This window comes from Eumetopias jubatus, unplaced genomic scaffold (assembly GCF_037043125.1).
Source record: "Eumetopias jubatus isolate StellerSeaLion01/CBP00866 unplaced genomic scaffold, mEumJub1_p1.0 scaffold_2, whole genome shotgun sequence".
Lineage (NCBI taxonomy): Eukaryota > Metazoa > Chordata > Mammalia > Carnivora > Otariidae > Eumetopias > Eumetopias jubatus.
The window spans coordinates 171,676,002-171,692,604 of NW_028274808.1; the positions used below are offsets into that span (position 1 = coordinate 171,676,002).

At 45.9% G+C, this 16,603-nt stretch overlaps 1 protein-coding gene across 1 annotated transcript in view; it reads right to left on the bottom strand.

The window, feature by feature from the left end:
- Positions 1–11,964: 11,964 nt before the first annotated feature.
- Positions 11,965–16,603, bottom strand: part of NWD2 (NACHT and WD repeat domain containing 2) — a 165,435-nt gene continuing 160,796 nt past the window's right edge. Inside the window, exon 7 of the mRNA XM_028089552.1 lies at positions 11,965–15,897. Within this exon, the coding sequence (XP_027945353.1) occupies positions 11,965–15,897 (3,933 nt within the window). The remainder of the gene's footprint in view (positions 15,898–16,603) is intronic.

Consider the following 16,603-nt stretch of genomic DNA (forward strand, 5'->3'; position numbering starts at 1 on the left):
AATGCCATCTCATCAGCTCTTAACTGTGTGACCTTGGGCAAATAACTTCACCTGTATGGTGGGACTAATACCTATTTTATATAATAGGAGGATCCTTTGAGATATTAATAAACAGATACGATTCTTTTCAAATTAGTCTTTCCCTTGGCTCCCCTAAGCTCATTATCTTGTCCCCTATTACTCTTGATTGATCCAGTTGGCTTATTTTTCTTTACTCTGAATCTTATTGTTTAAATACCTTATGTGCACATGCACACATACCATACCTTCTTTGAGGGCACAATCGTCTCTGATTTTATTTCTTTTAGCACATAAATCAAGCAAAAGTACTCTTAAATTTTGTTTGTACAAAACCCTGAGTTGTAGGATAATAGCATGCTTCCCATCCTTCCCTGTCCCTGTAGCGTCATGCAGGGGCAGAGAGGCAGAACTGCACCGTGGTTACAAACATGGGCTTTGGGTTGGGTCTGAGGACTAAAGCTGGTTCCATCTCTTGCCAGCTGCATTTCCTGCCTGACTCAGACTGACATGTCTGGGTTGCAGTTTCTTCGCCTGTAAAATAGGATTTCTGCCTGCACCTCAAGCGTTGTTGGGAAAATTCAGTTAGTTGAGTTATACAAAGTGCTTAGCCAATGTGGTAGACTGCAAAAATGACTGCGATTCCCCACCGCTCCCTGAATCCCTCCTGTTCTCTAAGGTGAGTCTGCCAGTTCCTCCCACCAAATGGTGGAGTCTACTTCTCCACCCTCTGAATCTGGGCTGGCCTCTTCACTGGGTTTTAGAGGAGGCTGGAGGAGAAGCAACTCTCGTCCCTTTCAGCCTAGGCCTCATGGAGTGCTGCTTCCATGCTCCCTCCTACAACCATGGGCCAACACGTGAACAAGCCCAGGCAGCCCGGGACTTAGCTGACGGTCAGCCGACACTCAGGGGGCAGGGCTACCTTGTGACCACAGATGCATGAGGGAGTCTGACAAGACCGGTGCAGTCGCCAGGCCCCAACTGCTGACCCACAGGGTCATAAACTAAATCAATAGTGGTGATTTTCAGCCACTACATTTTGGACTGGTTTGTTACACAGCAATAGATAATCGATACTCGATGTAAGTAATTTCTCCACAAATAGTGGCTGTTATAACATTTTGGGGAAAAGGTACTTAACGAAAGATCAACTTCCCATACCACTAAAATCTGTCCTTTCGGCCAGGTGTAGTAGGAAGGTGACTGCGCTGGGAATTGGGATTCTTGGATTGTGGCCCCAGCAGCTTCTGTGTTAGGCGACTGTATGACCTTAGACACCTCATTTAGCCTCCCCGAGCCTCAGTTTCCTCTAAATTAAGCTGCTCAGAACCAGTGATTTTTAAAGTTCTTTTCTGGGTCTAAGAAGGATTGAGGGTGCACTTTTCCAGAATGCGACACTTATTTCCTTGTTAACAGATAGTTCCGAACCCAATTTTTCCTGTCTTGTCGACTCAGAATGTCATCGCAGGCAACCTTCGCTCTATTGGTTTTGCTGTTTAGCAAAACCAGTTGTGACTACATCCCACGCTTATCCTAATGGCTTTATGCAGAATCTGGGAGGTGAGCTTCCCTGCCATGGACCACGAACCCACATAGCCAAGCTCATTAGGAGTCCAAAGAGAAATAATTACATGTATGTACCTTCTGGTGACGGTCTAAGTATGTGGCTTTTTTTTTTTTAAGATTTTATTTATTTATTTGACAGAGGGAGACACAGCGAGAGAGGGAACACAAGCAGGGGGAGTGGGAGAGGGAGGAGCAGGCTTCGGGCTGAGCAGGGAGCCTGATGTGGGGCTCGATCCCAGGACCCTGGGATCATGACCTGAGCCGAAGGCAGACGCTTAAAACCGACTGAGCCACGCAGGCGCCCAAAGTATGTGGCTCTTAACAACTCTTTACGGGTGCGGGTAGACTTTTATTCATTTCTAGGTTGCCATAGTCTGGAGAACTGAGGTTGCTGGTCGTCTGACCACCAAAGAAGAGGGATAATGCTTCACAGCCGTGACATGCAGACCCAGTCTTTATCACACAGAAATGACCCAAGGTATGCACTCAATTACCAAATGGAAGGAAAACGACTTAACACCAAAATCAAAAGAAATGTCCAAACTCTAGGGTGCAGAGATGGACTCTGGGACTCAGGAACAAGTGAATCACAAATGCATCCAAACACGTTGTACGACAGAGCTCTGCCTGGGGCAGTGACGGAGGTGACTGTCCCACTGTCCCAGGCCCTCGGGGCCTCCTGCGTTCTGCTGGGGGGGCGCTCGGACACTGCATTTCTGCACACTGCGACAGTCAAGGGTGCTATTCCCAGAAGGAGTTAAGCTAAATCAGAGGATGTGTATACAAAATGAGGGCAACCGTTTATCCTAACTTTGCCTTCCGATGTACACATTTAAGTCTGCTCGAAGAAGCACTGCGTTGCTGAAAGTGCGAACTATACTTGGCTCATTCTTTGTCAACACCTTTCTCCGTGAGAGAAACAAAGGGCGTAGAAGGGGAAGCACGTGGCTCACAGCTACCTGCCTGCAACAGATGTATTTTGAAATGACATGGAAATCAACTGCAGAGACCTGAGTCACCCAGTATTTTCTTGGCTTGAGGTTCCCAATACCTTTGTCCCGCTAAGTATCTTTAGAATCAATTCAATTCTCACTCCCCTCTCGTGTGGATTTTTACAGCAGCTGCCTGGCTGGGATCTTTCCCATTTCAGGCTTCTCGTTGCAGCCGGAGAGAACTTTCTAAGAAACAGAGCTGCTCTGCTTAAAATCCTCCACTGGCTTATCCGAAGACTGTTAAGTTCCCTGAAGGCAAGGACGGTGTCCCCGGCACCTGGCTGAGTGTGCATCTGATTATCTCTGGGCTTACAAACCTGCTGTCTCCAAGGTCAGGGAGGGGTTTCACTTCATTTTAGAGAGCCCCTCGACCACTGAATAGAAGGGAATTCACTGCTCGGGGTAAAGTTTGAGACATACTCCTTTTTAATATTCACTGCAGCTCAGGAGCATCTTTTCCAAGATGCTTGATGACACTGAGCTAGTATTTTGACTTATTTTAAGTATCTGCTTCAGGACATATATTCATCTGATGGTTATGTTAAGTCTTAGGATAGGGTTTTTTTTTTTTTTTTAAAGATTTTATTTATTTGAGAGAGAGAATGCACACGAGCAGGGTAGAGGGGCAGAGGGAGAAGCAGACTCCCCGCTGAGCAGTGAGCCCAACGCGGGGCTTGATCCCAGGACCCTGAGATCATGACCTGAGCCGAAGGCAGACGCTTGGCTGACTGAGCCACCCAGGGGCCCCAGGAGAGGGTCATTTTGATGATATATGGTCCTTCTGAAGATTCCAAACTCTATGGGACCAGGATATTCTCAGGTGAAAAGGGTGTGAGTAGATAACAGATTTCACTTTCATGTTATTCTCTTAAAACAGCATTCAGGTGGTAACCACACTAAGAAAGGCTACAGATGGGTGACCCATCTGACCTGCAGATGGGTGAAGGCTCACGCCTATCCTCCCCTAGGATGAGGCTATTGACTCTTTTTTTTTAGATATCTAGAAAGTATACCTGCCACCAGATAATCAATCTAACGACCAAAAAAAAAAAAAAAAGGGCAGAAGCTAGGTACTATTTAACCAAGACCTCAAAAGGGCCCAAGATTCAGGGTTACTGGGAACATTGTGAAACTAAGGGAATTTGCAAGTCCAGGTAGAGGAAACCCAGCTACGGGGAGACTGGTATTCAATTATTTGGAAACTGGAGTCCCTTCCAAGAAGCTCAGTAAATGGGCTTTTGAGGCCCCAAAGGCAGGGCAGTTGCAGGAGGAAGGCAGACAAGTACCTGCTCGGCCCCTGGGCTGAGACTCAATTCTGGCCAGAACTTGGCTAGGTTGCGTTTCCAGGCTGAGAGAGACATGAGGTGGGGAGTCAGGGGGAATCATTCCATTTTTAGGCTACTGAACATACTTAGGTGACATGCAAGTTTCTGTCTGGTTTTGAATCCAGATTTGCAACAGCTCTTAGAACATAGCAAAGACAGGCCACGTTTCTGGGGCCAGATGCCACGAGAAAGGCACTTATCACATACTTGCTGAACAGAAAGAGCAGGACCAGGAGGAACAGTGAGTGAGCAAAGAATAAACCCAAGCCCACCTTCCTGGATTCATGTCTGCTCCGTTCTTGTTCTGGGATCAAGGCAGCTTCCCGTAGCTGACTCTTCACACGTTAGGGAAGTACAAAGAACCCCAGAGTCCTACTTAGCCTTAAGAGCTTCAAAGTACTGTCTCAAAGACCTGCCTCACGACTGCTGAGGTGTTCTATAGATACTGGTGTTTAGCATCAGAACCTCTAACATCTGTCTCCTTAAAATATTAACTGGAGGATTAGATGTGGAAATAAGTGGAATATTTTTGTGGGAATAAGCGGAATTTATTGTGTTTAAAAGCAGCGACCACTTTCTATTTCTTTCTGATTCAACTCTCAAAACATTTCTCATCGTTTCTACAGCCTTGCTCCTCACAACAGCGGGGGTACAGCCACCCAGGACACTTATAAGCCATATGAAAAACGCCACCAGTAATTCTCACAATGACGGGAAGAAAACAAAACACCCTGTTCTTTAATGATCTGAACCACTTCGTGGAACACCGACTTCTAAATTCACTGGGCAAAAGTCTATATACCACAGTGGAAAATAAAATGTACTAAGTTACTAAGGGGAGTTTTTGTGTTGTTTTTAAGGTTACAGTCCTGGAAGGGGGTAAAAAGTCCCACTGATTTTGAAATCTGTCTTATATCATTGGAAAAATTCTTCAGTGGTGGTTTGTGAAAATCTCACCTCATCAGGGCTGCCAAGGTCAAATGAGACCCAAGCAATCGACCTGGGAGATGCTTGCCTGATTATTAAATATGCAGCAAACAGTTTGTGACCATTTAACAGTTTGCACCTGGCACGCTCTTTCAACACGTGCCGCTTCCCAGCGCTGCACCCTCCCCGCCCCACCCCTTCCCACCGCCACCCAGGGCGCCAGCACCCGGACCGGAGCAAATCCTGGGGACCAAGGACATTTCAAAGAAACAGCGGCGGTCAACATTCTATTTCCGTTTTATTCGAAAACGCTCAGATGCTTAAAAATGGAGGGAGGGGGACACTTAGAAATAAGGGAAAATCTCTTGCAGTTTTTCCAACTCAAGTTCTAAGGCGCAGTTGAAAGTTCATTAATTAGGGATTTAAAAACCAAAACTGTTTCATACACCACTGAGATGCCAAGCTTTCCAAACTGTCCTGGTCTTGAGTTTGGGGAATTTGTAAAAGTCCCGCCCGCCGGCCCCCCCGCCCCCCGCCGGTGCTGGATTTGGCCTCCCTTTCCGTGACTTTTTGAATTCTGTGACTTTTCCGAAGTAATCAAACTGAGAATTGCCTCGCCCCATTTTTTTTTTTCTGCCAGAAGGAAGTAAAGAAATAAAAACGACCTGCGAGAGAAATCGGGGAAATAATGTCCCAAAGCCGAGCTCGGCAGGAGGCAAGCCCACGGCGGGGCCCGACGCGCGGGGCGGGGGGACCGTCCCTACCTGGGGCCGGGGGGCGGCGGCGGCGGCGGCGGCGGCGGCGGCGGGGTAGCGGCGCCCATGGCTTCGCCGGCCTCGGGCGGCAGCGCCGGGAAACGCCAGCGTCTCAGCGCCGTCCGGAGCCCGCCGCGCTCGCAGCGGCCGCCCCGGCGCCGTCATTGGGCCTGCGCGTCACGTGGCGCGGCCCGCGGGCGAGCCTCCCCGGCACGCGTAACCCTTTACCTGCGCGCCCCGAGCCGCGCGCGTCCCCCGCCCCCGCAGCCTCCGGCCGCGCGCCCCCCGGAGCTGGGCTGGCGGTCCCCGGGCGCGCTCGGCCCCCGGGCAGCTACTGCCGGCCCGCGCGGGGTAACGTCTCGGTGCCTACTTTTCCGTAGTGCTGGAGGGAGAGGGGAGCCTCCTAGGATGCGGGACGTCAGTGGGGAGATCCACTGCGGCCCCTGGCAGAGAGATCTGTACCCCTCACCCCGTATTTTTGTGTTTGGGGTTCCTCCTCAGTTCTAGCCTCTTCCGTTTCGTCCTGGTGTGTACACTGTCGCCCGCCTGCACTATCCGAGTGGATGGTCTGAGACCCAGCGCGGACGCTACCGAGATGGAACTCCCAGGAAGTTGCACACACTCGCCTGCGCCCTCGACACCACAGTGGGAGCTCAGCGAGATCCTGCTTCCCCCGCACCGCCCCCTTCCCTCTCTTTTCCCGGGCTCTTGCAGCCTCGGCTGCAACACCGCGTCCACACCCCCTGGGCTCCACGCGCGTACTTGTTGCGGTGCGCGCACCTACGGTGGGTGGAGAGCTGGTGGCTTTACCTGAAAATGCTACTTTGGTTGTTGGAAGTTCTTTTCACCTGTGCGCCCAAGTTGGGATTGACAGGAAAATGTGTTAAGCAACCGCGCCACCTAGCTTACCCTCTTCTCTCCCCTTTAAATTATCCAGGGAGAGTCAGGATAGAACAGGCGGCTGCGGAATGGGACAGAGCATTATTTAAAGACCGACATACTGTCCTTAGTTTCTAACGGGCCCACTTTAGGGATTCCAGCCCCATTTACACAGTTGTCACCCTTTGTGGGAGAAAACTCATTTTGGGGGGCATCCTGCCAGTCGTGTAGTAGCTGCATGCTTTAAAATGATAGATTTAGAAGGAAGTTCTCTGCTATTTTACATCATTTTCTGATAAAACCCTTTGTCACACTTCTAGTGGATGCTTTAGTAACGTCCACAGAATACTGGTACATTTATCAGTTAAGTTACTCTGACCAAAAAGACATGGGTATTTATCTTAGGTTTCGAAGTGTGGTTCCCAGACTAGCGGAATCAGCTTCATCTGGAGGGATTCAGGAAAAATGCAGATTTGGGGGCTCTACCCACGACATACGGATTCTGAAATAATTGGGGATAGGGAGGGTGAAGTAATCTGTGTTTTAACAAATGATATACACTCCAGTTTGAGAACCACTGCTCTGAATATGCTCAAGCTGCTGGCTAAGTTACCTTCATCTATCAAAGGCTGGGATTCTGTAAAGCCAGAGATGGTGGTGTTATTGGTAATCTTAAATTCGGTGTTATATTATTTGTCATATTGTTACACTGAAACGAAACCCTCCAATATGTCCATATACGTGTAATATGTACTTCATGCACATCACATGGAATGCCAAATGGAGCTGTCAAGGGACCCTTGTGAAAAATACAGAAGAAAAACCAGTGGTTTCTGGCTGCATGAGGGAGTGAAACACCATGATTCAGTTAGTGTTTTAGGTGTGTTCATGTTTTCATTGGCATATAAATTGCTCCAACCGATGAGTCATGGAAGATAGGAAAACTAATTTGTTTGAGGGGATTTGTCAATAGAGTTCTAAATTTGTCAATATGGTTCTAAAAAAAGAAGACCCACAATTTTAAGAAGTTTATGGTATTGGCTTATATTATGAAAAAAAAAGCACCATCTTATGCATTATTTAGATTTTTGAGAAAGAGATAACGGGTTGGATTCTTTGCCTTTAGCTATAATTTCTCTAGGTCCAACTTTATTTCAGTATTTCCTTCATCTTCATCTCCTAAATGTATTCATTTTACATCTGTAATTCTGTCCACCCAGTTTCAATTGGAGCTGGAATTATGTGAGTTCTCCTTTGTTCATCACACAACTCTGTCAGTTAAAGCCCTGAAATCATGCCTCTTCTTAGCATCCTCACTACGGCTGTCCTAAGATCAAGATCTTCTACTTTCTATATCAGATCCTTAAAATAGTTTCTTTACTGGTCCCCAGCTTCTGGTCTCTTCCATCTCCGATCCATGGGACATAGTACTGCCTAAGTCATTCTAAAACACCATTTCAACCAGGTCTTTCCCCTTCTCAAAAACTTTCCCACGATTCCCTATGAGTTACAGAATAAAGTTAAACTTTATGTATGTATGTATTTAAATAACCTCTATGACTAATGTGGGGGTTGAACTCATGACCCTGAGATCAAAAGTTGCATCCTTTACCGACTGAGCCAGCCAGGCGCCCCCAGAATAAAGTTTTTAAAAAGCCAGCACAGCATCTGTAGTCATCCACAGTGTATGTTGACTCTCCCTGTTTGTGCTCACAGAGCTTCCTTCTCCTGAAGTGTCTTTTTGACATTCTGACAGTTAAGTTCCATTTGTCCTTCAAGCCTCCACTATCACCTCCTCTTGGCCATTCCTTTTGAATCCCAGTTCGAGTTAATTGCTCCTCTGTAGTGTGTTCTCAACACCTGCATTTCAGTTATTATTAACTTTTTAAAAAATCTGTATCACATCTAATTTAGTTGTGTCTCCTTTAGATTTTAGGATTCTGGAGGGCAGGGGTTGTGCATGACTCATTATGAGATCATCCTAGGGCATGAGCATAATGCCTTGGACAAAGCAAACACATGGTATTTGTTGCATTCTTGACACTGGGAAAGAAGATATTTAAGTTTGTTAAACAACAAACTCCATGTATATGAAATGCTTTTATGCAAACAATGACAATCCACTCCTCTACGTTTTCTCAGAACTGAAAGAGAAGGTTTAACCTTCAACCTAAAGGATTTAGATTAGAATCCAAGAAGGAATTCCCAGCATGGGTGGCGGAATTAAGGAGAGTTTTCAAGGGGGGTAAATTCTAAACAGAAATAAGTCTCAACCACATGAAAACGAAACCAGATAGATGATTTCTTCAATTTTTTAACGTCTTGATTTTAAATTTCTCTGAGAATGACTTTCATGAAACTAGACACAAAGTTTTCATCTGATTATTTCCTAGTTATCATCACTTAAGCTCTCCATTGCTAACTTGTTTAAAAATTTTTTTGTGAGTGCGGGTGTGTGTGTGTGTGTGTGTGTGTGTGTGTGTGTGTGTGTGTGTGTGTGGATTCTCAGTTCCCAGAGGCAAGAAATGGAAAAAGGTGCCTATGGGAGGAAGATCTCCCCTTGGTCCTGCCCTCTCACCTGGAGGCAGTTTCTGAGTGGGATGACTCCTTGGTTATCATTCTTCCCACCTTGGCCCCAAGCCCCAGAAGGAAGCACACTGTCCTTGCACTTACCCGTAGAACTTGTTTCCTGTTTTCCTGTTAAGACTGTGCGATCCTAGAAGGCACAAGCTACTTTACTAACCTTTGCATTCCTGGCGAAGTGCATGACCAAATAACTATTTGTGGAATGAATACATCAGCAGTTGTGGTATACCTGAAACTCCTGGGAGTTTGCAAAGACCTCCGTTGATCTTTAGAGCCTAACCTGGTCTCTAATCTGCAAGCTGGAAAACATTTTGTAGGCCATTATCAGTAAGTGCCTACTGGATATTCAGTGCTGTAGTCTATGTGCTTTGGAAAAGGTAACAAAACCACATTGATGGTATATTGAAATCCTGTTCAGCAATTCCCCCTGGACCTCTGTTTCTAGGTTGTTACGTTTGTGAATTTGGAATACTAACAGTTACCTACCTCATAAGGCTTTGGTGGAGATCACATGGCTTAGTACATACGAGGCTCCAAAAATAGAGTCTGGTATACAGTAAGCGTGAACAATTATTATTATTACTAAAAATCTCTAAGTACACTTGCAAAAGTTGGGGAAGAAAAACCCACAAATCTAAGTAGTTTACCTTTTATTCATACAAACAATACATACACAAGACTGTACATTGTTTGAAGACTGCAATAATTTTCTAGTGTAACAACTCTGTAACAAAATTTAACTAAATGTAACATTTATGAAAATATAAATCTCTGATTGGGTAATTCTTCCCAACAATACAAAGTTTACATAAAAACATTCAATATGAGCTATCAGTTGCAAACAAGTTAGGAAAAATCATTCAAGTCACTTGTTAAACTCTATTGGCTGTTACATAGAATATTCACACACTACATTTAATCCATCTAGGCATTTAATTCTTAGAAATGTGTGGCAGGGAGGTCCAACTGATAATCACAGGAGTAGGAATGTGTTGCCACAGAAGAGCTAAAGAAAAAAAAAAAAAGCATTGACTCATACAATCAACTCCAGGTGATCTCTACGTGGGCTAAGCCTTCGCTGGGCTACCCCCTTTCCGGCTGGTAGCTAGGCCAGGAGGAACATACTGAAAAAAATTCTTCCACCACGGAGTGGGGTGTTATGTCTGAATCCCATCTCTGTATGCTTTCATGTGAAACTGCTTTCCAAAGTGAAATGCAATGAACTTGGATTCCCTTTGGATCAGATCATTTTGCTTCTCCCATTTGCAAAAACAATCAAGCTGTCGCTGTCTTCTTCCTCACATTGCTCCCCAACATCCCTATAAGGGCTAGAGCAGAAGCTATCACTCCCTTTATTTTGCAGCTTACAAAACAATACAGCGGAGAGGCTAAAGATCTGCCTGCGCGAAGAGTTTGTGGCCGAGCTGGGTTGAGAGCACGTCAGTTCCTTGGTCATCATTCTGCCGCCACAAGTCACTCCTGTCACTCTCCAAAGCAAACCAGTGCTTCTGACACCCTTTGAAAAGTCATCCAAGGACATGCCATGTGGAGGATATGGAAGGAAGAAAAATCACTCTCCCCCTTTTGGGATGTGATATTTTCTTTTAAAAAGGTGAAGTAGTGTTTTTAAAAAGTATTTAATACCATTTCACAGCTTCTGCTTTGAAACGGATAAGACTATAAAGGCCCCGAGGAGCCCTCCAGCAGAAAGGGTGACAGAGGAAGAAGCCTACATACACTGTGGGGAAGTAAGAAAGTGATTACAAACAGGGACAAGAAAGAACCTTTGGACACCCTTAAGATATGGAATATTTTAGCACAAAGACAGGCATATTCAGTTTGTCCCCGAGTATTTGGTCGTCTGTCTGCATTTTACACAGGAGAGAGGAGGAATGAGAATAAGGCAAATGTCTTCAGTATTTCATAGATGACATGTCAAGAAAGCTTTCTTTCTGTTAAGATTTACCGCAGGGATTTAGGAAATAATGTATGCTTCCATACAATTGACTGAATAGCCCAGACTTTTGTTAGTACAATGATGGAAATGAACAGATGTCTTATCAAATCTATAATGCCCTTTCTGTAATTCCGCTTTAACTTCTAGCACAAAGAGGCATTTCAAAAACACACGAAAAGACTCTGGTTTCCTATTAAATGTGTTTCTCTTGCAGCCCGGGAAGTAGTTTAAAAATCGCATGTTCCGTTATACAGAAACCCTTGCATGCAACTGTCTCAACTGTATCCTAATGAAGACTGACTGCGTGCTCAGTAGCCCTATGAGGGTGGTACTAAGTTCTTGTGCCCAGTCCAGTTTGTGGCCTTACCTCTCACGTCCTTTCTCCTGGGAAACTGGGAGTACGAGGGGGCATTTTTGTTATGTGATTTTGCACCTTTTGACCTTCCATCTGCAGACTGGGTTTACACAGTTGTCAGGATTGTAAAATGTAAGGAGAGATTAAGGCTGTGTTTACTTATGGCCACACCATCATTGGAGGTCAAACAGCTCTTTGTGTTCACAATTTCAAACGATTTCTGTAGAACGAAGTCCAGTCCAAGGGGTCTGGATATAGTTCTAGCTCTGTCTTCTGAACCCATGGAATGAGTTATGCTGTTGCTTCCCATGCAGCTAACGTGAAAAATATCTCCTAGCTCCCAGTTGACGTAGCCGGTTAAACACCATTTTTAGAAATGCTCTGCCAAGGTGTCATTCCTGGATTAACTTTGACAAAAAGAGCCAACTCAAAGCCGATTTCACATTTCTGTCTTTTTGACAAGCATGTTAACACTTGAACTCCAGCATCTTTCCTGTCTTTAAAGAAAGGAGTAGTTTATCATTTGGGAGACAGAAGATACTTTTTTTTTTTCTCCCTTGTGCGTGTGTATCGCGCATGTCTGCTGAGCAAGAAGAATGTTTTGTCAGTTGTCAGGGGCGTAGCTGTGGCCCCTGGATTCCAGGGCGGAGCACACCCGGTCATAGCAAGGGTTGTGTTTCTTGGATGGTGTCGCCTCATTGGGCTCAGTGGAATCACTCACCGTGATGGGACTGTCTCTCGCAAAGACCTCGGTAGACTCTCTCCATAGGCAATCCACAGACACTTTAAAACAGTAACGACTACACTTTGGCCTGGATGACTGTGTCGCATTGTTGAAAATCTGTCTGCTATTTGAAGTGGCAATTTTAATTTTCAGGGCTGCGTCTACACGGTCTACCACTGTGTATATCCCTATACTCCCGTCGTCAAAACCCACTATGATGTTCAGGTGCCTCTGTGAGAGGGCGAGAAAAGTTGGTGTTTTGTAAAGGGAGCAGGCACCGATATTTTTGCCGTCAGCCAGTCTCATTACAATCAAACTGGATACTGCACCGTTTTCATCCCCCTCCTCCCCATTTCGGAAGCAAATGTATACCAGGTAGCGACCATCTCGAGAGAGCCTTTGCCTCCAGATGACCCCAGAGGCGTGAACCACCCGTAATTTGCCACTGTGTAAATCCAGCACATTGATATTTTCATCTCCCCTGGATATAATGCCTAGCTTGCCATTGGGAGAAATCTCGAAATCCTCCAGATTTTTCAAGAAGTTGTTTGGAAGTTGCACACGGCGACAGATGACTTCATCCGTCAGACTCCAGATATTCACTGTCTCGGCTGATGTGATGAACACAATGATGTCAGGGCAGTCGGGGATCAACTTAAAATTCACAATGGTGGTGCCATCTTCACAGCAAAATTTCTTGGTGATGCTTCCTGTCCAGAGACTGACAGCCAGCACTTTGCTTTTCGTCATTCCCACCACGAAAGTATTTGCGGAGGTTATAAAGGCATTCTGCAGGGTGGTCAAAATGTTGCAGACCCTGTGGCCTGTGGCCAGTCTCCAAACCCTGGAGGCATTTTCCTCACAGAGAGAGACCACAAACTGGTCATTGTGCGTAATTAGCAGCTGAGATATTCTCTGCCCGTTAATTCGGAAGAGGTTCTCCCCGCTGCTGGTGTGCCAGACGTACTGGCTGCTTTTGTCATCTGATGTCACCATGACATCTCCAGAGGACGTCAGCACGCAGTGCTCGACTATGCCCTCATGTTTGAATACTGCCTCAAGGAACCCACTGCTGAAGTTCCACTTGTGGACACAATCCGAGCCATCGAGGGAATAAATGATTTCCCCTCTGGCAGGTAACACCAGGCTTTGAATGGGTTTCCCAGTCTTATCTATGTTGGACATAGCGGTGATTATATCTATATCCCAGATGGAAAGAACACCACTGGTTGATAAAGAGAGCAGCATATTATGGTGACTGGATTTCACCAGCTTGACTATGGTACCTGAGATTTCCTGTAAGCTCGCCATACATTGTCCTGTGTCCCGCCTCCAAAAAAACACAGCTGAGGTATTTTCCATGGTCGCGATGATGCAGTCTCCATTTTTGGACAGCACAGCAGAAATAAAACGTTCGTTGTGCTTAGCTCTGAACTTCTCAGCCACCTTCCACATGCCCGTATCTAAGAGCTCAATGCTGAGGGCTTTACAGATCAGAATTGCATTTTGGTCCTCCGAAAGTTCAATGCTGACCACCTCGCTGTCTTCTCTTCGGCAGTCAAAGTCGTCAGTCAGCTGGGGATTGGAAATGTCCTCAGTATTCCAAACCGAAAGGCCTCCCTCGCTGTCCACCATTACCATTTCTTGAGCCATGTCCAAGATAAGAAGAAACTTCACAAACCCACCTGAAAATTCAGATGTCACCGTACATAACTTTTCTCCACTCCCTAAATGAAATATGGTGGTGGTGTTCAGGTACTGTCCACAGAAAGCATACATGCCATCCAGAGAGCACTGGACACAGGTCACTTCGTACCAGCAGTGGAACTGGTAAAGGGGCCACCCGTAGAGCAGATCGATGACAGTGACATCTTTGCTGGCTTCAAGCCATGCGAGGGCGTGGTTGACAGACAGTGTAAATCCATTGATGTAGGTGGAGCCGCTTCCGTGCTTGGTGCCTTTGATTTCCACTTCAGACAGAAGACAAGAATTTACATTGTCATAAATCAGCAAGGTGTTATTTGTCGTAGCCACCACAAGATACTTTTCGTCACTGGTGAGTTTCATGCCCAGGATGACAGACTGGGCTGTGGTGATTTGCCGGAGGAGTTGACGGGTTTCCACATCCCACGTGCTGATGGAGCCATTTTCTAGAGCTGTGAGGACAGTACTGGGGTTACATGTAGGCAGAATCTCGGTGACATGCAGGTGACTAGAGGACAAGGGGAGACGCTCTGGACTATATGTCACATCCATGGATGAATGTAATGGCACAATGGAGCAATATTTGGGCCCATCTTTGTCACATTCTAAAAGGAGGTGTCTAAGTTTGGGCAGGGAACTTACAACAGGCAGCAGCCTTTGCTGAAGCTCTGCTGAAAGAGAGCCCGGAAACGTAGTGACCTTGGTTTTGATGCCGCGGAGAGTGCTAGCCAGGAACTTCAGCTCCTTCTCTTGCGAGTAGTTGTAAGCCAGCTCAATGTCTGAGAGCACTTTGTCGAACTGGCCGATTTTGATCATGGTATAAAGCCAGCTGAAGTTCATGATGATCCCGTAAAGCAGGTCATCGGTTTTTCCACACCTTGTCAGGTGGTGCAAGAGCTCAGACATTTTCCGATGATTGACAAAGAAGATGTCAGGCTCCAGTGGATTACACTGGAAAACCCAGGGCTGGTCTGGAGCCTGCCTGTCAAAGGAAGCCTGTTCCATGAAGTGCTTCTCTTCCTCAAGCAAACTTCTGCTCTCCAAGTCAAGGCAGCCATTCAAGTAGGGGTCTTCAAGGCAGAAAGCTTTCCTCCTGCCCCCTGACCAGACTCCCAGAAAGTAATCTGCCAGGATGGTGTGCATTTCGCGCAGGTTACTGTCGTCCTGCAGATACAACTTCTGGGCTATGAGCTGCAGGTGTCTATTGGCCCAGACCAAGAGTGTGACGTTCTTCACATGTCTTTCTATTAAGTATCCACTGAGACCCTCCTTGAGCCTCGCAATGTACAGATAAGGTACTCTCAGGGGATTGCTGGGCCTAGTGTTCTCATTGAGCTCATTCATCACACTGTTGTCTAGGGCCAACACATCCTCCAGTTCCATTTCACTCAAACCTATTTTGGCCATGGTGATGTAACCGAGAGCCCTGGAGACCAGTTTCTGACCACACTTCTTCTCCAAGGACCAGAATAGCTGCTCTATACTTTCGTGAACCGTGACACAGAGGGAGGATTCATCGACGTCTTTGTGAGATCTCCAACATCTCACCTCCCTGAAGGTCAGGTTCACAAACATGGGCAGCGTGCACTTGGAGAATGCATTGTTCACATAAATCTGCTGACCTGATGTGACCTTCCTTTTGACCCGCAACAGCTGGTGTTTGAGGACCTGGCTGCACATCTTCCGGTCCCGGGGAATCAGCTCGATGTAGTTGGCTTCTTCGTGGATAAGGCACCTCAGTTTCTGCAGGATCCCATGTCTGTTGGGCAGTGTGGACAGGACTATTCGTACGAAGCGGGGAAGGTGAGCTGGGAGCCACCAAAGCTTCCTGGCCTCGTCACTCTCTGAGAGCTGCTCTAGGGCATCGAATATTATTACTAGAGGTCTCTGCAATGAAGACTCGTTCAAAAGGTTTATAAATAAGTCTCGGAGGTCATGGATCTTCTTAGGGTAGCTTTGAACCAGACACCGGTAGTTGACTGCCAATTGTTCACAAACACTTAGAAGGAGAGTCTTAAGGTCAGTACTCATGTCTGTGGTTCCTAGAAATCTCATGACGACTACTGGGTCAGATTCTGGTCCTGTGTCTTCATGAAGCCAGCCATAGGCCTAAAACATAGAGGTAGTGTTTAGAACGGTAATGTATATTCACATGGTCGCATACACAGCATTTCCTCTCTCTAGAGGTCAGACTTCTGGTAACCCTGACCATGCAGAAAGTGGCCTAGAACCAGGGAATGGGAAAACCTGAGAAGATCAAAGAGCTGTCACAAAACTCATGCACCAATATCTATAGATGAGATCCTCAGGATCACTCTACTGAAGGTAATAAAATAGTGATAATAGTCTTATTCAATCCCAAGGCAGCACTTAGCTTGTTGTATTCTAAAAGTGACAAAGGATTTCATAAACAGTAAATCTGCATATCTAGTATGGTCAGCTTTTCCTCACTGAATCCTGTTTCCTGGCATGGTTTGTTGGTGCACAGTAGGTGCTTAGTAAGTATTTGTTTAATGAATAGATTAAGTAGTGACTTACGCATTATATTGAGTCAAATGTTTTCACTAATTGAGATCACATAAGGCTGATCAAATTCCTAGCTAATTAGAATGTGATAAAAATAGTACTAAAATACTGAATAGAATCCTGAATGATTCAGAGGCATTTTACTATATTGTGGTGCTATAGGGTCATCTTTATGATTATTTACCATTGTCATAAAAATCTGTATAATTCTGGCTAAAACGTTAAGCTTTATGTTTTATAACAGACAGCTCACTATATATTAACCGTCAGTTATCAGTCCTCACATCAC